Source organism: Alligator mississippiensis, chromosome 4 (genome assembly GCF_030867095.1).
Source record: "Alligator mississippiensis isolate rAllMis1 chromosome 4, rAllMis1, whole genome shotgun sequence".
Lineage (NCBI taxonomy): Eukaryota > Metazoa > Chordata > Crocodylia > Alligatoridae > Alligator > Alligator mississippiensis.
The window spans coordinates 64,852,995-64,875,149 of NC_081827.1; the positions used below are offsets into that span (position 1 = coordinate 64,852,995).

At 37.7% G+C, this 22,155-nt stretch overlaps 1 protein-coding gene across 4 annotated transcripts in view; it reads left to right on the forward strand.

Annotated features, from left to right (window-relative positions):
- Positions 1 to 18,335, forward strand: part of USP15 (ubiquitin specific peptidase 15) — a 105,428-nt gene extending 87,093 nt beyond the window's left edge. For all 4 annotated transcript variants that reach the window (XM_006260490.3, XM_006260491.3, XM_014595902.2 and 1 more), the window contains 13 exons: positions 386 to 544; positions 1,292 to 1,516; positions 1,939 to 2,022; positions 2,116 to 2,210; positions 2,402 to 2,593; positions 3,469 to 3,584; positions 4,521 to 4,796; positions 5,181 to 5,251; positions 5,636 to 5,751; positions 9,680 to 9,829; positions 10,464 to 10,567; positions 11,485 to 11,573; positions 16,443 to 18,335. In XM_006260490.3, the coding sequence (XP_006260552.1) occupies positions 386 to 544; positions 1,292 to 1,516; positions 1,939 to 2,022; positions 2,116 to 2,210; positions 2,402 to 2,593; positions 3,469 to 3,584; positions 4,521 to 4,796; positions 5,181 to 5,251; positions 5,636 to 5,751; positions 9,680 to 9,829; positions 10,464 to 10,567; positions 11,485 to 11,573; positions 16,443 to 16,628 (1,863 nt within the window). In that variant the 3' untranslated portion in view covers positions 16,629 to 18,335. The remainder of the gene's footprint in view (positions 1 to 385; positions 545 to 1,291; positions 1,517 to 1,938; positions 2,023 to 2,115; positions 2,211 to 2,401; positions 2,594 to 3,468; positions 3,585 to 4,520; positions 4,797 to 5,180; positions 5,252 to 5,635; positions 5,752 to 9,679; positions 9,830 to 10,463; positions 10,568 to 11,484; positions 11,574 to 16,442) is intronic.
- Positions 18,336 to 22,155: the final 3,820 nt, after the last annotated feature.

Genomic DNA, 22,155 nt, shown 5'->3' on the forward strand with positions numbered 1-22,155 from the left:
ATAGAGACCTTGCACTTTTATTACTTTCTCATTCTTCATCTGGTTTAATGATCTTTAAGTCTGTTTCTGAGAAACCAGAGAGAGGTGTGAGAAGTTAGGTGAGTAGCCCAAAATCTTACAGGAGATCTGTGGAAGAACTGAGAATAGAACCAGATGCTCAGGTTAACTACAAAGATACCCTCTGCAGAAGTTTCTCTCTGTCTGTTTTCACCTTTGTAACATTTCTGCCGCAGCATCCAAGTAGTAGCTATAAAATAAAACATACAAATTTAGAGTATTAATTTCTAACTATTGCACAAAGTTAATGGCTCTATGCTATATGTTAGTTTACTTGAAATCAAATGTGTTAAATTTCCAAAACAGAATTATTATTTGTTCTTTCTAGACACAAGTAGGACGATTTGCACCTCAGTTTTCTGGATATCAACAACAGGATTGTCAAGAACTCTTAGCTTTTCTCTTAGATGGTTTACATGAGGATTTGAATCGGATTAGGAAAAAGCCTTATATTCAATTAAAGGATGCAGATGGGAGGCCAGACAAGGTAAGATACTTGGTGTTTGGGAGGTTTTTTAGTTTTAGTTTATTATTTAGTGTTACGGTAAGTTGTAAGACACTAAGGCATTCATCCTTTTAGTGCTGCTTAGGGGATTACTTCTTCTGGAAGAGAATTTAGGGATATGGAAATTCAGGATATTTTCTAGTCTGTCTTTAACTTGCACAATTTCTATTTACTGTGAAAAGAGATAACATGTCCAGGGCTGCATGAGGACTATTTGCAAGTAATACTACTTTCATTATACCTGCTCGAGATATCTTTGGTTGATCAGCTGGGGAAGCAACTCTTCCTGACCCACTTGATCTTTTACTTTGTGTGGTTTTTTTTTTTTGTTTGTTTGGGGGTTTTTTTGTTTTTACTATACTTGTCCAGCTTCTCCCAGTATACTTAGGACTGAAGAATTTCCCCAGATAAGTTACATGCATGTAGATTGTAGTTCTCTATACAATTTCCACTGTGGTTTGAGATATTATACCTCCTTTTATCCATTTACTCAGCCATATGAAGCATCTTGGACAAGTTAAATTATAAGTTACATATACAGGAACTGGATTCTCAGTTTGTGTTTTTAGTGTTTATGTTTTGGTGTTTTTAGTGTTTAACATTCAGGTGTGTCCAAGTGTGTAGTTGCTGCTATCAGTTGTTTTGATTTTTTTTTTTTTTTTTCTGATTCAGCTCTTGTAATATGTTTTTTGTAATGCAACTATAACCTAGGTTTTGCTTCACTTTTAGGTGGTTGCTGAAGAAGCCTGGGAAAACCATCTAAAAAGAAATGATTCCATCATTGTAGATATATTTCATGGCCTTTTTAAATCCACTCTAGTTTGTCCTGAATGTGCTAAGATTTCAGTAACCTTTGATCCCTTTTGTTACCTGACACTTCCATTACCCATGAAAAAAGAGCGCACTTTGGAAGTTTATTTAGTTAGAATGGATCCACTTGCTAAACCTATGCAGGTACATGATTTATTTTTCTCTGTTTATATTGTTGATTTCTGTGATGTTAACAGAACTGCTTGTATTCCTTTATCTGTTCTTTCCAATACTAAAACAAACTTGGCAAATTTAATTGTTTGAATTATATAGCTTTTAGCACTCAACTATAGTTACCTGATTAATGAAGGAATTTTGTTTAAAAAAAATTCTACTTTAAAACATTCTACATTTAAAGCTAGTCAGTTTCAAAGATATTGGGTTTTTTTGTGATTAAGTTTTCAGTCATTTTTAATGTTAAGTCTCATTGTAAATACTGCAGACAGTGAGAATCTAAGGGGCTGAAGAAGTGTGTTAAATCTATGTAGAAGCTGAACATCTGACAAGTCATTTCATTCATACATCTCCAATACTTTAAGGATGATAAGTTGTTATTTTATTTTTAGTACAAAGTAGTTGTTCCAAAAATTGGAAATATAACGGACCTTTGCACAGCCCTGTCAGCTTTGTCTGGTGTTGCTGCAGATAAGGTAAGACATTGGAGTTCCTTGCTTAATATTGGGCTGTGTATAAGTACTTTCAGTGTTAAATTTAATAGTAATTTAAATTTCATTTTCTTGTAGATGATAGTTACTGATATATACAATCATAGGTTTCACCGAATATTTGCCATGGATGAAAATCTGAGTAGTATTATGGAACGCGATGACATCTATGTGTAAGTACAAGTAATATACTTTTGTGGTGACTAGTCAAGAAAATACCTTTCTATTAACTATATAGTTGTGTGCTGTTGGCATTAGTTTCAGCTAAGCCACTTCCTGCCACAGCAGGAACATGTAATAGAGAGATCTTGGTTTTGTCTTGATTTTCTAAATGACCTTTCTTTCTGCTTTTCTACTATTTTAGGTTTGAAATTGCCATCAACAGAACAGAGGATACTGAGCAAGTAATAATTCCAGTTTGTTTAAGGGAAAAGTACAGACACACTGGTTACAGCCACCATAGTGGTTCTTCACTGTTTGGTCAACCTTTTCTTATAGCAGTGCCTAGAAACAATACTGAAGATAAACTGTACAACCTTCTGCTGTTAAGAATGTGGTAAGAATATTGCTTAAAGAAAAAGTTGAATGTCATCAGTATGAACAACCAGATTCTGTGTATGGCTGTTATTAATATGCTTTGCCAATGAGCTGATTAGACTTTCAACAATTATTTTACAGAAAGTAAGCATAGTTATTTTACTTCTCATGTTTTAACCTCTTAGTCTAAACTAGTTTGTGATTCAATTAGATTTTGTTGACATAACCTTATCAAAAAAGTGCCCCAGGTTGGGCATGTGGTGGGCAGGAAGGTTGACATTTTGATTAAAATAATGGTATATTATGGTATAGCCACATAGGAGTTTCACCAGTTATACCAGTATGGTTAAACACTGTACTTATACCAGTGGATATTGTTATTCTAGAATAAAAGTAAGAGCACTTTTGGGTATTGTTTAATTCATTTCTTCTGAACAGCATAACTTGACTAGAAAAAGTGCCCACACTGATAATTATGCTGTTATAACCGTAAGTTTAAATTCACACAATACCCTTATATTAGTATAACTTTTCTGTCTAGACTAGCTTAGAAAAACAGGTCAGTTTCATGTATATGTTTATGGGCTATATAATAAAAATGTGATTGCTATCTCATTAAACATAAACCAGTATAGAGCAAAAGAAGCTAGACATAATCAAATGATTTTGCCAGAAAAGAGCAAAAGAAATGAGTTGAAGAATCTCTCTAAATCTTTCAGCAGTAAATTCTAAAGTCAATGTACTTTAGAATAGTTAGTGAAGTGCTATCAGAGTATGGTATGTAGTAAGAATATTTCTAGTGCCTGCTGTTTTTCACTGTTCATAATTAAACTATCCAGATATTAATCAAAAACCTCATTGATAAAAGCACTTATTTTTGTTTTGTTTTTTTAGCCGATATGTAAAAACAGGTACTGAAAGTGAAGACACTGACGGATCCCTACATTGCTGTAAAGACCATGGTATCAATGGTAATGGCCCAAATGGGATACATGAAGAAGGATCCCCAAGTAAGGCACATGTGTCTGTGTCCCTGGTTTAATATTTTGCATTTCGTTTGAAACATTCACAATTTAAAAAGCAACTTACTTTGACAGCCTTCTTTGTAGCCCAGACTGGCTTGACATATCCCGCCCCCTCCAGGGTCTGACCACATCACTGCCGGCTAGTGTACAAGCTACAAACTGATGAGGGTCACTCATTGAAGTACTTCTAGTTCTTACTGGCTAAATTTGTCTCACCAAGTGGCAGTAAAATGTCATGCTACTTAACTGACCCCAAATTTAAGTATTAAGGTGGATTTTTTTGTTTTATTTTTTAAAAGCCTTGACATTTGAACTTTATTTTCAATGGGGTAAGAGCTTCAGGCATATAATTATACTAATCTCAACAGGAGTGGGTTTTTTTTCCTTTTAACTCTGACAGTAAAATAGTTTGTCAATTGACAGTTGTTACAAGAGACTTACTAGAAGTAGAACAGGAGTTTGACCTGTTTGCTAGGAATTAAACTTATCTTAGCATTGGATTCCCTTTTACCAGTTGGACGTCTAGTTGGTTTTTGGAAGCCTAGTTTCGAAAGACAAAAATACTACTTTTGTCTTGATTTTCTTTAAAAGTTCAAGTCTTCAAATAGTTTGGGGAGCTGAGAGAATATTGCTTGAACAGGGAAATGAAAGTTAAAAATATGGATGGAGAGAGGGAAAAGGGATGCAGTCCTCTCCAGTCTGTGAGTAATTGTATACAACTGTATAACCAATGATTGTATGAAGAACTTAACAGGAAGCTGAAATGCCATGAAAGTACTGTTGAGGCAAACAAGTACATTACTTTCAGATTAAGTCTTGCTTGTGACCATTAAAATTCATGTAAATAAATAAGGCATTTTAAATGGTATGGAAATGGGTGAGTTGTCAAGTTTTTTCATGACAGCTGTATTTTTTTCTCAGGTGAAATGGAGACAGATGAACAAGATGATGAATCCAGCCAGGATCAGGAACTTCCTTCAGAGAATGAAAACAGCCAGTCAGAAGACTCAGTTGGAGGCGACAATGATTCTGAAAATGGATTATGTACTGAGGACACTTGCAAAGGACAACCACTCACGGGGCACAAAAAAAGATTGTTTACATTCCAGTTCAATAATTTAGGCAATACTGACATCAATTATATTAAAGATGATACCAGGCACATTAGATTTGAGGATAGGCAATCTAGGCTTGATGGTAAGTGGGGAGTGCACTAGATAAATTTGATTGTTTTGTCTTTTTTTCTGATGCCACTTGCTGTAAGCAACTTAGTTCTTTTCATCTGGTAAAAGTGTTCCCCTCTCAGTGCAGATATATGCACCAATGTGTGCTTGGATATTTTCTTGAAGACGGCATAAATCATGTCTAATTACTGCCAAAGAATATCTTGACGGTTGAAAGCTGTTAATCTCAGACACAAAACTTCCAAGTATTTAAATTAAAGCTGTTTTTTGTCTCTCTTTTAAAATTTTGCTAATAGTTACTTCAACTCATTTTGATTAATATTTCATCTAAATTAAACATATTCTGATGAAGAAATAATTTGTAGTTTTAAGCAGGAAATATGTTTTTTCATCTTAGAAAGATCTTTCCTTGCTTTGGATTGGGATCCTGAATTGAAAAAAAGATACTTCGATGATAATGCAGCTGAGGTAAGCCATTTATATTCCTCAGCCTTTTCACCATTACCAAACTTTTAGCAATGCAGGCATATTTGGGTTTAATGAATTACTGTATGAAGTGTACTTCTGTAGAAACATTTAAAGAAAGCATTAAGATACAGCATGGTTTTTATTAAATCATATGTTCAGACTAAATATGTCTCCACGTGAGAAACTTTCTGCATGTAGCAAGGAGACTTAAGGCTCCCTAATTCGGTAAAATAAGTCTGGAAGTTCTAAAATTAATTTTCACTTCAACATGTTTGCGAACTTTCCATATTTAGGAGCTTGTAGTTACTGTTCATAGTAAGACGATATCACTAAAATGAGTTTTGTTTCATTTGTTCTCTTAACTCAAGAAATACTTCTCTTTAGGACTTTGAAAAACATGAAAGTGTGGAATATAAACCTCCGAAAAAACCCTATGTGAAATTAAAAGATTGCATTGAACTGTTCACAACAAAGGAAAAACTAGGTGCTGAAGATCCATGGTAAGGGCAAAAATGAAAATTGATATGATGAATTAGCTTTGTGTTCAGTGTCTTTAAAATTAATCTCTGGAGCGCTTCAGACAGCCAATTGGTCACTTACTGTTTTCTCACCTACTACATTGCATGTTTGTATTCATGCTTATACATTCCTATATGAAAAGTAGGTGCACTTAAGAAGCTGCACCACTTGTCTCCAGAATGGGTAGAATCTTTTAAATCTGTGCAGCTCTTAAATGTTCTGGCTGTATAGGCTGTGTGTATTTCAACCCCAGTTCTGCTACAAGATAACATCTGAATATTGTCACCTGTGTGGTGTTTTGGTGTTCAGATAGTTCAAACCATACAATGTAGAAACCCCAAGCAATCTGTTTCAGGGTGTCCTGTCCAAATAAAGCAGACTAGTGCAAAAGCCTATTTTTAAACCATGTATTTCACACCCAACAACCCCCCCCAGACTAATAGTATGCATATATTCCTTACATGAAAAACATGCCTACAGCTAGTTTGTTGCTTCACGTGCCAGGATTTTTTCAACTCTAACCCAGGACAGGCATTCATCACTTTCTCATAATTTAGGCCATACAAGTTAACCTTTTTACTCAGCTGTCATGGCCCTTTGTGAAGACATGAACAAGTCTTTATCTAGTTTAAGTTTCGAGTTGTAAGGACACTAGATTCCATTCCAGAATTCCTGCAGCAATTAGAAGTCGGGCTCCATGCATCTAAGTGAGTGCTGGGATAGCTTTAATTTGATCATCTAGCATTTTTTTTTTTTTTTTGTTCCTCCTGGAAAACAGACTGGCCAGTGCTGCCCCTACAGGTCTAGGTCAGTACTGTTCATGGATCTCTTGGACATGAACTGAGATAAACTAGAATGGAGACCAAACTAGCTAAATCTCTTAACTTTCTATTTAGCTCAGGGGCTGGTAATCTACAGCTCATGAGCCAGATCCAGCCCAGAGTCAGAGGACTTCACTAGCATTCAGCAGTGGGCAGCTTTGCCCACACTGCAACTGCAACCAAGTAACCAGGAGCTTTCTGCTGTACCTCAGCGAGGTAGCAAGAAGAAGTTACAGTGGCATCCAGGTCCTAGAACTGGCCCACCTAAGACCCAAGTTAGGTCATTCTTACCCACTGCTGGGAAAACCTTGCAGACTGCTGGTTTAGATCATGGGATATTTGACCAGAGTGTAGAGTACCTTGCTGCACTCCAGCAAAATGTTCATAATGAAATGTTATACCTAAAAACAGAGAGAGTTTTCTCTTTAGTAGCAGATAACAGCGTATCTCCATACTATGTCTGTATTTAATCTATAAAAAGAACCCAATTTAGTATATCTAAAATATCTTATCTTCATGCATCTGAAGTTACCTATCTGCAATCTTTGGATGGATCTGCCCATCTATTATCCACTGAGACTCTGCACCCATTTAACTGGTTAAAGACAATATCCTTAATCAAAATTACAGCTTCAAGTAGGGTGAGTGAATTGTGATTGTTTAAATTATTTGTAAGCAAAATTCACAATCTCTATCTAAACCAGACCATTTCATATACCGCTTTTTTATAAATCATTTTCACTTCAGTAGTGAGCCCTAGCTGTTGAGAAGGCTTTCTGATTGGATAGATGAGCCCCCAAAAATGTCAATACTTTTGGAAGTCAGTGAAAGGCTGAGCAACATTACTTGAATGACCCATGTGTTGTAGCTATGTAGTTTTCCTCTTGTCCCTTTTTGGCGAGCAAGTTGTGCTTGGGGTTTTTTGTTAGATGTAAATCAAAGGCACTTGGCACCAAATCCAGATCATTTTTTCGTAGTGGCTTAAAGAAGACTTTGATTGGTTCTAGCCACTTAAGTCACTTGAAACTGGTCCAGATCAGCCACTTAGGCTATGTTGTGATTTAGGTCAGTGCCAGGAGGTACTTGAAGCTCGTCTTAAAACCAGAAATCCCATGTGGCCACTGAATACATTGTGATATGCCACCAGAGTACATGCCACCAGAGTACACTACAAACCTGTAAGGAGTGATGGTTGTGGTGTCCACTTTGTTCTAATAGGCTAGTGGCTAGAACCCCTGCCTAGAAAGTGGAGAACTTTAAGTTATAATTTCTTGTCATCTTGAGAAGATTAGAACCTGTATCTGACTCTACTCCTGTGATGAGGACACTTCATAGATTTCATAGATTTCATAGACATTAGGGCTGGAAGGGACCTCGGAAGATCGAGTCCAGCCCCCCGCCCAAAGGGCAGGACGTCAGCTGGGGTCATAGGATCCCAGCAAGATAAGCATCCAGTTTCATCTTGAAGGTGTTCAATGAAGGCGCTTGAACAACCTCCGGCAGCAGGCTGTTCCAGACCTTGGGGGCTCGGACAGTAAAGAAATTCTTCCTTATGTCCAGCCTGAAACGATCTTGTAGTAGTTTGTGACCATTCGTCCTCGTCATCCCTTGGGGCGCTCTGGTGAACAAATGTTCCCCCAGATACTGGTGATCACCCCTGATAAACTTGTAGGTGGCCATCAGATCACCCCTGAGCCTGCGCTTTTCCAGGCTAAAGAGCCCCAGGGCTCTCAGCCTGTCATCGTAGGGTCTGCTTCCCTGACCCCTGATCATGCGCGTGGCTCTTCTCTGGAAGGAAGAGGAAGGAGGAAAATCTGGGTTATAGTTACTGTTCCCATAGTTATTTTACTTTTTTCGTGGGGTTTTCCAGCCAATAACTGTCTAATGCAAAATAGATAGACAGTCCCAGAGCCCAGGTTACCTTATTCCCTAGGCAGTACTACCACTGCTGGGCTACTGAGTCAGGATTCCTTTTGCATCTTTTTCTGGCCCCATGATTCTTGTACTCTTGGCTGCTAGTGGTGCAGCTAAGCAGGAGGAGTGGAAGGCGCTCCTATCTATGCTAACCTATAGTCCAACAGCTAGGGTACAAGAGTTTCAGTCTCTTCAAGCTTAGGAAGGCCTAAAACCCAGGTTTCCCACTTCTGGACTTGTGATCTTAACTGTATATTAACTGAGAGATGAGCATTGTCACCAACTCGCTCTTGAAAATATGGGGTGTAGTGCTCTATACTAAACTCAGTTTTGTTGTCACTGTATGTATCTGCATCTGAAAACCTTTGAACTGATTGAAAGAATTAAAGAAAGATCAATGACCTGGTGCAGTAATGTTACTAAATAACACTTTTGTGGTGGAATAGTCTTTAAGTGGGACCATTCATCTTGTCTGGTACTTTCTTGGGAACAGGAGTTCAGCAGTACTTTTTAAATTGGTATTAGGCCTTCTTGCCAAGACTTTGTATTCCTGGTTTCACATGAGGAATATCCAGAGGCCATGTGTAGCTGAAGAAGAATTTATTTTGCACTTCATCTGCCTCCCTTGTCTTCCTTGTAACTGTGTTGTCTAAAACATGGGTGTCAACCCTAACCCTCTTCTTCCCCACCCAAACAAGAACCAGATGCCATACCTGCAGTGGCCATGAGGATTAACATGGCTGTTGCTTCCCCACCCCGCTGTTGACACACACTGCCAACAGGGATCTGTGCCCCATATTTCAGTGGTAAGCTCTGGCCTCTTGACAAGCCCCAAGTATCTTCTCTTTCAGTTAATGTAATTTACTGAAATGTTCCATATCCCTTTAACTTCTCTTGAATTAAAAGTTAAGAGTAGCACAGAAATTAAATACAGTTTTTACAATTTGACTCATTTTCTTCCTTCAAAATATTTTAAATGCAGCCCTCTCTTTTTGACCTGGGGCAGGATCAGTCAGGGTAAAATTAAATTTTAAGGCACCGTGGGTATATAATTAAAGAGCAATGTTTGGTTTTATATGGGTAAACCTTTACATATCCACTTCTAAACTGGAGTGTCTGTACACATTAGTATACATAAAGAGTGCAGGTGTTAAAGCGAATATCTGTCTTTTAGGTATTGTCCAAATTGTAAAGAACATCAACAAGCAACCAAAAAGTTAGATTTGTGGTCGTTGCCTCCAGTTCTGGTAGTGCATCTAAAGCGCTTTTCTTACAGCAGATACATGAGGGACAAGTTGGATACGTTGGTTGATTTTCCAATAAAGTAAGAAAAAAATGTAATTATTTAACTTCTGGCTTTTGCTTTCCTAACATGTCTAAAATATGCATTTAAACTCATAGTTATATAATAAGTTTCTGCTTCATTTGTAAGTATGTTGGTTCCATTTATAGATCCAGGAAACAGCTCAGTGCAGACTGTGGGTGGGAGACCAAGTAGCGTGTAACAAGTGAGATGCTGATACGTACTCTGTTTCACAGGTGCAAAGTTACTGTAATTGTTCAAATTATTTGTATACAAAAATGACAGGCAAGATGCTGACATGTAGATATGAAAAGTAAATTCCCTAAATGGCATTAGCAAGGGGTTTTGCAAAGAAGTGAGAGACTTCTGTAGCTATCCAATTCAGGTGGATATTTTATATTATTCTTTCTATATAAATGTGAAGAGAAAGGGTTGTATATGTGCACATGTTCAGAGTATTCCCATATCGGCTCTTACTATGAGGAAATGCATAGCAAAATTGTATCAAATTGTGAGAGTGCAGTTGTTGCCCCATATGAATTTTTGTACCACTGGCTCCGATATAAATCCAAGAGCCCAAAGGAACAAAAATGTTAAGCAACTGCTAAGGAAAAACATTATAATGCTGATTTTTTTTTTCTTTATTTTTAAACAGTGACTTGGATATGTCAGAATTCCTTATTAATCCAAATGCAGGGCCTTGCCGCTATAATTTGATTGCTGTGTCCAACCACTATGGAGGAATGGGAGGAGGGCATTGTAAGTTAATTTTGACTACCATCATGTTATTCTATGGATGCATTTACACATTCATTAAATGTGCTGTAATTACAGCGCATTAGGCTTATTACTGGTAATGACAGGCACTAACTTAATGCACTGTAATCAGAGCTACTGTGCATTAGCTCAGGCGGTTTTTGTGTGATGCCATTGCAAAGTAGTTTAATTCTACTGCACATTAGCACTCTTTTTGTCAGCCACTCTAATGCACAGTAGAATTGGAGTACTGCAACATTAGCGTCTCGTGTAGACACATCCTCTGTGTGTGCGTGTGTGCACATGCGCACACTGATATGAGCTCTTCATCAACTTCAGGGTTTTTTTTAATGGCTGAGGAGGAATAATGTAATTAATTTATTTGTAATGTGTAGAAGAGGCCTGTTCTCATCCCCTTAGCAACAGTACTAATTTAAAATGGGATTTCAAGAAAAATTTTACATACTCTTGCACATAACTTTTTCTAGGATACAGATTCAGACAAAAAGTGTGTTGTCCACTCAGGGCTATAAGCAACTTGCCTTGCCTTCCTAATCTTCATATTTATACACTTATATATCTCATGTCTCATAAGAGACAGGAGAAAAAGATGTGAATTAAAGCCCCTTTGGACCTTTATTTTGACCTATAGGTCTTTTCTTGATTTCACACTCTTGAGAAGGAGGAAGTTTAATTTGGCAGGTGTTCCCTTGAAGTTAATATGATAAAAACCTAAATCTGGAATATTTTGTTCCCCGAGCTACAAAAAAAAGACTGGTTGGAAGGATGGATCTTAGAACTATGATCCAACAATAATATTCAAAAAATCAAATGTTTGCCTGAGACCAGCTTTGATGCCTTCTTTAGTGATTGTGTTCTGACCCCAAAACTAAAGACTTGGGTGACTTGCTTTATCGTAGATACTGCTTTTGCAAAAAATAAGGATGATGGAAAATGGTACTACTTCGATGATAGTAGTGTGTCAACTGCATCTGAGGACCAAATAGTGGCAAGTATTTTTTTTTTTCCTAATAAGAAATATTAAGGTAACTTTTAGGTTTTCCTGATGTGTGATTAATTTGTAATTAATGGTTTAAGTTTTTAGTAATCTGCCATGTTTTAAGGAATATTATGGATGCAAAACAGTCAGGAAGAATGTTTTGCATTCGAAAACTTGTGTAACTTTATCTCAACTACATAGTTAGTCCAATAAAAAAATATCACCCTTAGAAAGCTTTGCATTGCAAAAAGAAAATTCAACAAACTGTAGGTGTATTATTTTTGATACCATATTTACTCAAATATAAGATGACCCTGAATATGAGAACCCCCAATAATTAGTTTCTAAATTTATTATAATTTTCCTGGTGTAAAATCTAATTATTTCAGGTTTGCCTTGAATTTCTCCCCCTCTCATTGATACAGCAAGAGAAATAAATCTGTGGGGGGTCAGGTAGCCACCTTGCCGCCCCCCCCCCCCCCCCCCCCGCGCTCCCTTCTTGCTGTCAGACCCTACTCTCCCTGAGCACATGGAAGTGAGGGGCAAATCTGAAAACACTGACCCTGAAATAAACATTTCTGTAGTAATTTGCATATAGGTAAACTATTAGAGCAGTGGGCAATTATTTGGGCCCATAAGCCACATAGGGAAGTTTGCTGAGCTGTGATGACAGCATGGGGTTGGGGCCCAAGGGGCATGATCTGCTGCCCACACACTCCCGCAGTGGGTGCAGATTCCACAGTCAGGAGCCTCATGGTGTCACCACCCCAAGATCCCAGACCTGGCCCTGGACACAGCTTCCTGCCTGCCAGCAGCTCCAGCTTGTCTGCACTGCCATGCCCCCTGCCCACATGGCTCCTGGCCAATCTTCATAGAGACCCTGGGATCATGGGGTGGTGACAGCACAGGGCCAAGGCAGAACTATGGTTTGCTGCCTATGCACCCTGTCCCTGTGCTGTCACTGCTTTGCGATCCTGGAGTCTCCATGGAGAATGGCCAAGAACTGCACAAATAGGGTGCTCATCAGGGCAGGCAGGGAGCTGCAGCCAGGACTAGGGCCAAGTTCTTGGGGCAGTGACAGCCCAGGACTGGGGCCAGGGCAGAGCTGTGATCCACTCCCCCCACGTACCTGCCCATGGAACCAATAATGCCTTTCACAGGGGTATGCAGGCAGCCGAGCATGGCTTTGCCCTGGGCCCCTGCCCTGCATTGTCACTGCCCTGAGATCCCAGGGTCTCCTTGGCCTCACCTGCCTGTCTCACCCTTGGATATCACTCCCCACTGGCCTGCAGGCCCATCCCAGTTTCCAGGCCTGGTGCCCTGCCTGCGTGGGTCTCACCCCCAGTGGTGGGTGCAACTCATATGGGTCAGGGTGCCTAGCCAGTGAGGTTGGATCCAGTGGCTGCAGTAACCGATGGACCTGGGGCTTCTGGAAAATGGAGTTCAGCCACCATGCCACCCCAGCACCCCATGCCACCCCAGGAACAGTGGCACCGGCCCACGCTGCCCTGTGGACTGGGTGGAGCCCAGGGACCTGCCATGAGCTGAACAGAATCCTTCAGTGGGCCGGATTCAGCCCATGAGCTGTATTTTTCACACCTTTATATTAGAGGTACCCATGGATTTGGCTTATCCAGAATTGATGCAGTTTACCTTTTCTGAAATGGCTTCAGGTTTTAGCACAGGTACTCCATAAACACTTTTAAGTAGCACTTTGACACCTACTTGTATATAGTACAAATTGTGCATGATATTAGTCCCAAACCAAAAGGGTGTGATTTACCATATAGTTCACTGGGCTAGGCCCCAGCTGAGTCAACAGCATTTCGAGCCATGGTGACCCCACAGCTCAGCACTGCTCAGTGTGTGTGTGTGTGTGTGTGTGTGTGTATGTACTCCAGATACCCCCACAAAGGATTTAAGTGGTCATTAGTTCCCCACTCATGACTGACAAAAACACCCAGTGGTTCCATGAGTCTTGAGGTTGTCCAGAAATGTATATTCATAGAGTTTACTTAGAGTGCATTGAACATAATATTCTTTCCCCAAAAGCAGCAAGTTGTTTATATGCTACAAGAGGATCTAGTTAATAAGATGGTAAATCTTGAACTCTGATTTTGAACTTTGATATGGCCAATGATTAAAAGGCCCCCCCTCTAGTTATTAAAACATATCCTTTACTGGATGATTTGTTACACTGCTAGTTTTTTCTCAACTATGTCGGCCTCTACCTCATAGAGTGTAGGGCCACACTAATCGTATGCAATAGACTCAGAGAGGGGGTGACCAAGAGATTCAGGTGAACTCATTTGATGATGTTTGCCAGAAATTTTTAAGACTGGTGAATAAATAGGAATAATTGAAAATGGGAAAGAAAGGCATAGCTCAACTGTGGTAGTGAAGAGGAAGTCAAAATGTATTCAGTGTAGTGGCTCACCATAACCTGAAAGAGTCAGCACTGCGGGGGGACTGTGTACAATGGGTACTACCATATATCATATTCATATGGTCTGTGCTAACCTAGCCTGGTGGCAGGTTCCCATCAGCATATCAAATGTAGCATTTTTGTCACCAAGGAAAAGGTATTGGGGCTCGTTCTGGCCGTCCCAGGGCTGACCGAGTATTGCAGTGCTTCCAGGCCCCAGTGCCTGTTCCCTGCAGAGGGAACACCCACCTTTTTGGCCCTTTAAAAAAAAAAGGGGGGGGGGGTTCCCATCAGTATTTTTGCCCAAGATGGGCCATGTGTTTTTATAGTTATGCTCAGTGTTGGCTGCATTTAATCATATTTATAGTTGCTTTCCATTACTGAGCAAATGCTGCTTTTGGCAACAGTTTAGACACTGTATTTAATGAGATTTCCTTGTATGTGAATATAAGACAAGTGGCTTTTTCCCCCCATTCTGATGGTGAAGTTTGTCTTGTATTTGAGTAAATATAGTATATTTTAAGCATAAAAGCAGTAATTTGCATGTCATAAAATGTCAGGAAATGTTTTCCTGTAACCCTGGATCACCACATTTTGACTTGCTGTATTTTTTTAAATTGTTTAATCAATAAATCCTAGGCAGATTCTTAGCTTTTGTTGGCAAACAGCTGAGAAAACGATTAAAGAAAAAACAGAGACCTTGAAAAAAAATTAATATTATATTTTATTTAAATATACAGTATAGTCATTAACTTTACCTTAAACATATTTGAACAAGCAGCGTTATGTTACTATGTTGATTTAAGATTCTTCCATGCATACCACATCCTCATGCAGTTTAGGCCTATAAATGTGAATATAAGGGTTGAATTTGTGAGACCATTCATTTTTTGATCAGTAGACTTTTATGGCAGATGCTTTATTATTCTCTTTGGGACCCAAGTGAGAAGATAAATTTGCCTGCAAGAAATAAATCACATACTGAAATATGCAAATATTAATTAATAGGGAATACATTTACAAATACAATTATGCAAGCACATTTGTTTATATGGCTTCTCAAGTTTTTGTCAATGTAAACCAGTGAGTGCTGACTTTAAAGTACCAGGAATTAAATCTGAGTTGGAGATTATTTTCCCCAGTGTTTTTTTCTAAAGTTGAATGTCTCTCGATAATTTGTGTCCTTGTTTGAGCCACAATAATTAAGAATTGCTTGTGGAAATACCAAGCTCATTGCAAGTTGTAAAGACACTGAAGAATGGGAGAGAATCTATGCTGTGCATGCTGAGGGGGGATAGTTTAATGAACTCAATGCATGTTGTTCCTTTCTGCCTAGCCTGGTAATTCTTCATTTGTCATATTAGATTTAATCTTGCAGAGATGCTTTGTTTGCTACTGCCCACCTAGAGAGAATACAGCCTGTAATTAGCAAACAGAAGTGAATCATGACCAACTGCAGTAGTACAGAGCATTTGATGATATGGACAAAAATCAGTTCTTTATGGTGAGGTGGTGTATATATTAACTCTGAACTCCAGATTTCCTGGGGTATGAGTGCATATTATTCCTAAAACATCAACACTTAAATAATAACCAAGGAAAAGTTTATACAAGCTAACATTATTGTTCAATTGTGCCTGATGCTTACTGGGCCCCTAAATCATACCTGCAGAGGCTGATAAAAGCAGTAGTTTTGGAGTATTTACTCTATCTTTAAGACTTGTTATTTTTAATATGCTAGGGATGGATCAGGGCAGTGGGCAACTTCTACTTTAGGATAATGGCTCACCCAGGGAGCTTGAGTCCAGTGGGTGAGAATACAGGAACATCTTTTCCTAGGCAAACAGCAGCAAGAATGAGAACTGTGACTGATGCTTGGAAGTGCTACAGTACTGTGAAGTGCCAGAATTTAGTGCAAGGCTTCTGTTTAGTATTTACTGTAAGGCTTTTATTGTGATATTATAAGAATCCAACAAGCCATCCCTGAAATAATACTTCTTCTTGGTGTATGTTTTGTAACTTTTTCCTATTGCTATAGATATTAACTGCACAGTGAGAGTGCCTTGTTTCATTTCACTTTTGTATTTAAACAGCTTCTTGTACTATGGGTCGAATCATATTGCTTAACATAAGAACTCTTTGTTCAGGTGTTTTTGTTTTACTTTCCTTACCAGCATTGAGCTCTTGATTTATAATCCTTTGGTACACATGATTTTGACCATTTTTCCCGCAAACTGAATCTTGCCCCTTGCTTCATGTAAGAAGAAGAAATCTAAGCTCAAACATGACACCAGCATGTCATGAGGAAGAGCTATTGAAAGGCTGTGTGCTGTGCATTTCTGTGGAATATATTAGGAAGGAGAAAAATGGATAAATCACATGGTGATAGCTTTCAGTTTGGATGATCATAACATATTAAGTTTGCTTTTTTGTTTTGTTTGCTTGTTTGACAGTCCAAAGCAGCATATGTGCTCTTCTACCAGAGACAGGACACTATCAGTGGAACTGGCTTTTTCCCTCTTGACCGGGAAACTAAACAAGGTGCTTCAGCTGCCACAGGCATCCCATTAGAGAGTGATGAAGACAGCAATGAAAATGACAATGATATAGAAAATGAAAACTGTATGCATACTAACTAATGGAAGATCTAGAAGCCATAAAAGAGACTTTCTTATTGGAGATACCTATTGAAAAAGTGAAATTGCCCACCAAATTAAAAATTAAATCTGAGATGGGGAGTTTCAGATAACAGAATGTAAATCATTTATTACATTTTAACATGTGAAGTACTTGAAGTGAAACACAATAAAACTTTAACAGAAATTGTCTCTAATACATTTAGTCTTGTATTCACAAGCTATATATAGGAAAACACAAATAAACCCCTTTTAAGTTTTCTGCTGCTGTTCTGATGAATTATGTTTTCTTTTGGTTTTTTGGATGTGAGTTAATAACTAAAATGTTAAATTTGTGGATTTTGGTCATTTATTTTCTTAGCATTACAAGAATGCTACTGCAGAGTCTAGTTTCTTGGATAGTTTCCTATTCATGTATATTAGACTCACACATACTATGTGGCAAAAATAGGAGCAGTAGTTTTCTTGGAATATCAAATTTTAAGTTTATCCCTGGAAATTAACATTGAATTTAAGGGAAATAATAATAATTAAAAAAAAGTTCAATCATGATAAAAGAAAATAGCTTGGAAAGGTGTTTTAACCTTTTGTGGTATAGTTACACATCCAGAATATTATGTTCATCTTACTGCTGCTGTGGAACAGGTTCTGGATTTCATGCTGCATTAACAAAAGTTTCTCAATTAAATGTAAGTATCCCTTGTTGCTTGTTGGATCTACTCTGTAGACATTATAAGTCCTGTTACCTTGCTTCTAAGATGTGCATAACTTTAATCTGGTGTCAGTCCAAAATTTAAAATTGTGCTGTAAGTTTCCCCCATTTTTGGTAGTTTGGCAGCTTTCAAACTACTTTGTAATAGGGTCAGATTTAATAGTATTCTGTATCCATAGTAATGACTGTGCATCAGGCTTAAATGAAAGAGGTTTTTCCCATATAACTTGCCTTTAAATTGTTAATGAACAATTGATTTTAAAGGTAGGTCTGTTAATTTTCTTTGTGTGTTCCTGATGGAATTCACCATAGCCTTACAGCTTATCTCAAAAGGTAACGTTATAGGAAAATTGGCATTTGCATGTTCAAGTCAGAACCTGTACAGTATATAAAGCATACAAACCTTGAATTGGATTTTAGTTAACCATGTTCAAGGGTCCAGGATGCCAAAAATAAGTGACAGTTTGAAACATTTTTAATTTGCTGCTTTCCCTTTGATCTAGTTGGAAGAATGTATTGTTGATTTGTATACAATACTGCCTTTGATAGGAGCATTTAAGTGCAGGGGCACACTTCACATATCTACTACCTGAAGAATTACTTTGTGTCCCACTGTTATAAAAGCAAAAAGTATGATGTTCTTCACTTGAACTAATCAAATACAATAGGTTATAAATTGTGTATTGTAAATAAAAGTTCACTCTGTGAGTGCACATTTTGGTAAATTATTTATTTATGTTAGCATTAAAAAGTTTAAAAAAATTGCATTGACCAGGATATAAATGAGGTATGTTGGACATGGCTTTGCTTTATACCTTGATATTAAAGCTGGTGTTTCATCCTGGTATTTTAAAGCTGCTTTGAGTTTTTTTTAAATGTAAACTAACCTCCTGCATGACAGAGGTTAAAATTTTGTCTGCACTTGAGTTCACTTGGGTTTACATTTGAAATGCGCATGTTTATTTATACAGATTTCAATAAAGCTATTCAAGGCCTTATTTAGTCTTTCAGTTTCTTACAAAAATATTTTCCCAAAAGCCTTTATTTAATTAGTAGATCATCAAACTTATATTATCACTGGTTACAAATGGTAATGTAATGACTAAACACAAAAGGTGTATGTTGTTTCAAGAAGATGGGTAGAACTTATGATGGTAGTCTTACTTATGGTAGAACATATGTGAATCATATGACTTTTTTTTTTAGTAGTTTGGATCAAAGGCATTGAAAAGGCAGCAGTAAGATAAATATCAAGTTAATGTCTTAGAACATAAAAGACGAGATTGAATTATCTAACTGTAAAGATTATCCTTACAGATGTAACTATGAATATTAAGTACAGAAAAATGAGATGTATTAAGATTTACATCTGCTTGAGAGCTAGAATGTGTGGCTCTGATTCTGAATGTAGGGGAGAGGCTTGTTTCAAAATTGTACTGTTTGGGAACTAAGGCTGTTGTATTTCATATAAATGATACCTAAACAAAATCTTCACTTTTGTACTTCAGGCTTATAAGAAGAACTTAATGTGTGGCCTGCTCTTATTCCATCCATTTTTTTCAGCTTGTGGCAAATTTCATCCTCTGAAGAAGAAGAAAATACTGAAGGTATTTTCTGCAACTTTCCCGAATATCACCCAGGATAATTAAAAACAAAAGAAAAAAAACACAAACACACATGCACACCTTTACCCCATAACATCAGTAGCTTGAGTGAGTGAAGGGGCTTTCAGGTATAACATAAAAATTCTAAACACAAACTTCTGTTCTAGTGTTTTAAATATTGCTTTATTCATATGGGTTGACATGATGCCTGATAGTTATTCAGTGCACCAGAGCTTTTTAGTGTGTGTGGCCTTTTGCTTTAGAGCTTTATCTGGGCTACATATCGATGTACTGGCACTGAAAATATTCAGAATGTTTTCAGAGGTGGTAGTGAGAAGGCATGATTTTAGGTCTTGTATGTCTGAAGCCATGACTGACTGGGGTATTACATTTTCCCTTATCTTGGAAGTATATTAGGGAATGCTATTTCCCCTGTAGCAGTACTTAGCTCTCTGCAATTCAGGATCTCTCCTAGAGTTTTAAGCATTGCATGTAAAATGACTTTTTAAGAGCTAAACACAACTTTGGCAAGTAGGCATGGCATGATCATAGAAAAGCCCTGAGGTCTGAATAGAAGGACCACATTCAGGAGCCAGGGCCAGTGAAGACACTGGTCACAGTAAATTTTCAGGTCATACTTTCCATCAATACCAATCCTACAATGATTTAAACACTTAAAATCATACAAATACCATGAGTTAGTAATCCAACAAAATGGAGTGATTTACATTTTAAGTTGAAATTTTGTTATTGAAATAAACCATAGTTATCCACCTCCAGTTGAGCATTTTTGGTGTCTATTTCTAATGTAAACGCTGTTGTAAATATTAAGTTTGTAATAGTCCTAACATGACTACTGGTTAGCTGTGTTCTTGTTAGCTGTGATTTTTTTTTTCACGCTCTCCAGGCAGTATAGTTGCCATCATTTTAAAGGCAGCCTCTTTTGCTTTCAAGGTAAAATTCAGAGTGTCACCATAACTATTGTTCATACTTAAACCTTGATACACAATGGATCTAAGTGGCTAAATTTCACATGCAAAACGAGGAGACAGTTGGGTACCTTAGAATAGATACACAACCGCCAGTTTGGAGCAGTGTAGGGAGAGTGCCTGAGCCAGCCATTAGAAAATGCTTTAGTTAAGGGGGTATTTTAAACCTCAGCTTCTAGAGCTTAAGGCCCTAAACCCTCTCCTGGACTTAGATACCTAAAGTCCTTTTAGGAAAAATAAGTGCCTTTTTTAAAGGACTGCTGAAGGTAGTGGTATTGTCATCTATCTTTTATAGAAAATTCTTCAGTGTTAGAATACTTGGCTTAGTAAAATGTTCTTGACTTGAGGGTTCAAATCCACCTCTTCAACTTCAAAGAAAGTAGCCTCCACTCTACTAGAGGCAGGCCTGGTGTATTCACCCATCCCTCAGTCCCGGTTCCACGTGGCCTCCACAGCTGGGAGTCTCTTCAGCAAAGGGGGCTCCCAGCCATGGCATCCTGCTTTTTGCCAGTACAAGAGGAAACTGTTGGATCTAATGTGTGATTTCACAGTCGCACCTCCTGCCATGCACTTGTGGCATGGTAGATGGCATGATTGTGTGGATCATGCATTAGATCCAATTGCACCTTTACCTACATGTGGAGAGAGGACCGTACTGTTGAGCTAAGATTTAATAGCAGAGTGGTAACCTCTACTCTGAGATTACAAAAAAAACTCACTACTTTTACAATAAAAAGTAACAGTAAATGCTACTGAAATACAGTGAACTTACATTAAACCACAATTGGAATTTAACAAGAAGAATATATTTTTAATGCAACATTCCTTATTGCTGTTAAGGTCCTCCAGCCTTTTGTCTGTAGGGGATACAATTGGGAATCTTCGCAGTCTTTTCCAAAGCAAAGACTCTAGGTCTCTTTAAACTACTTATTATGCAGTAGGTTAATGTAGCACAGCTACTACCAACCAATCTTGCTTGGAGTAGTACCAGAGAATTCTCTTAAATGAGGTCTAACTCATAGTTTAAAGAAAACAAGCATTTATTGGAAGTTGGGGTGAATATTAAATAATTAACTTCCTGTAAATATAATCTGATACGTAATAATTCCTGGAGTACTGGGAAATTCCAGAAGTCCTAGGAAGAGTCCTATGTTGTGCCACTATTCTAGGCAGATATGATGTAGATTATTAGAGACCCATTAAATTAACTTCAGTTCCAGCCAAAATAATGGAAAAGCTGATCTAGGCTGTAAGAGGAAATTTAAAGAATAGTAATATAATCAATGGTTTCATGGATAATGGATCTTGTCAAACATGTTTGGAGTTTTGATGGTTTAAAAATGGTGATGAAGAAAATTAGAGTACAGAAGTAAAGCTACAAGACTGGAGAAGCTGCATTCCAGTAAGAAACGTAGATCAGTGTAGCTGGTTTAGCAAGAAGCCTGACGAATGGCTTGATTACCCTTTGCAGAAAGAAAATTCTGGGTGCTGATTGCCTACTAGTGGAGAAAAGCATAAGACCTAAAAGTCAAAACAATACAAATTAACATTAGAAATAAGAACCTTAGTATGAAAAGGGGTGTGATTTAGCCATTGGAACAAGTAACAAAGGGTAGTTGAGAATTCTATAGTTCTTACTGTTTTTAAATTAAGATGATGTCTTTCCAGAAGATGTTTTAGCCAAACACAAATACTTGGGCTCTAAACAGAAATGACTGTGGAATGTTATGGTCTGGGATCATTTCAGACCAAGTGATTAGATGCTCCTTTCTGTATTAAAAATCTGTGACTATAAATATTGCAATTGCTTGAGAGGGGAGTGTTCCTTTGTGCCAGATTTGCCTACAGATTTGCCCCATTCACATTTTGATCAAAGTGATGCTATTTACTAGGTGCATTAAGTGCTTTGCTAAAGTGAAACCCCAAGTACATGATTATTTCCCAGGGAGGTCAAGAGATTTAAACATGTACTTAAAGCATGGAAGCATATATTTAATTGAATTTAGAGCCTTATTGCTTTAATTGTGTCAAAAGCCACGTTAGAATTTGAATTTTTAAAAAGTTATTCTTTTTTAGGCTATAAAAGCAAATGATTTTCCTTCTGCACAATGTTTATTAACATTTTGCATTGCATATCCCTGAAGTCACAGTAACTACTTCAATCCATTTTAAATGACCTCTTGGATTTGCAATCATTTCCTCAAACTAACAGGAAACAAGGGAAA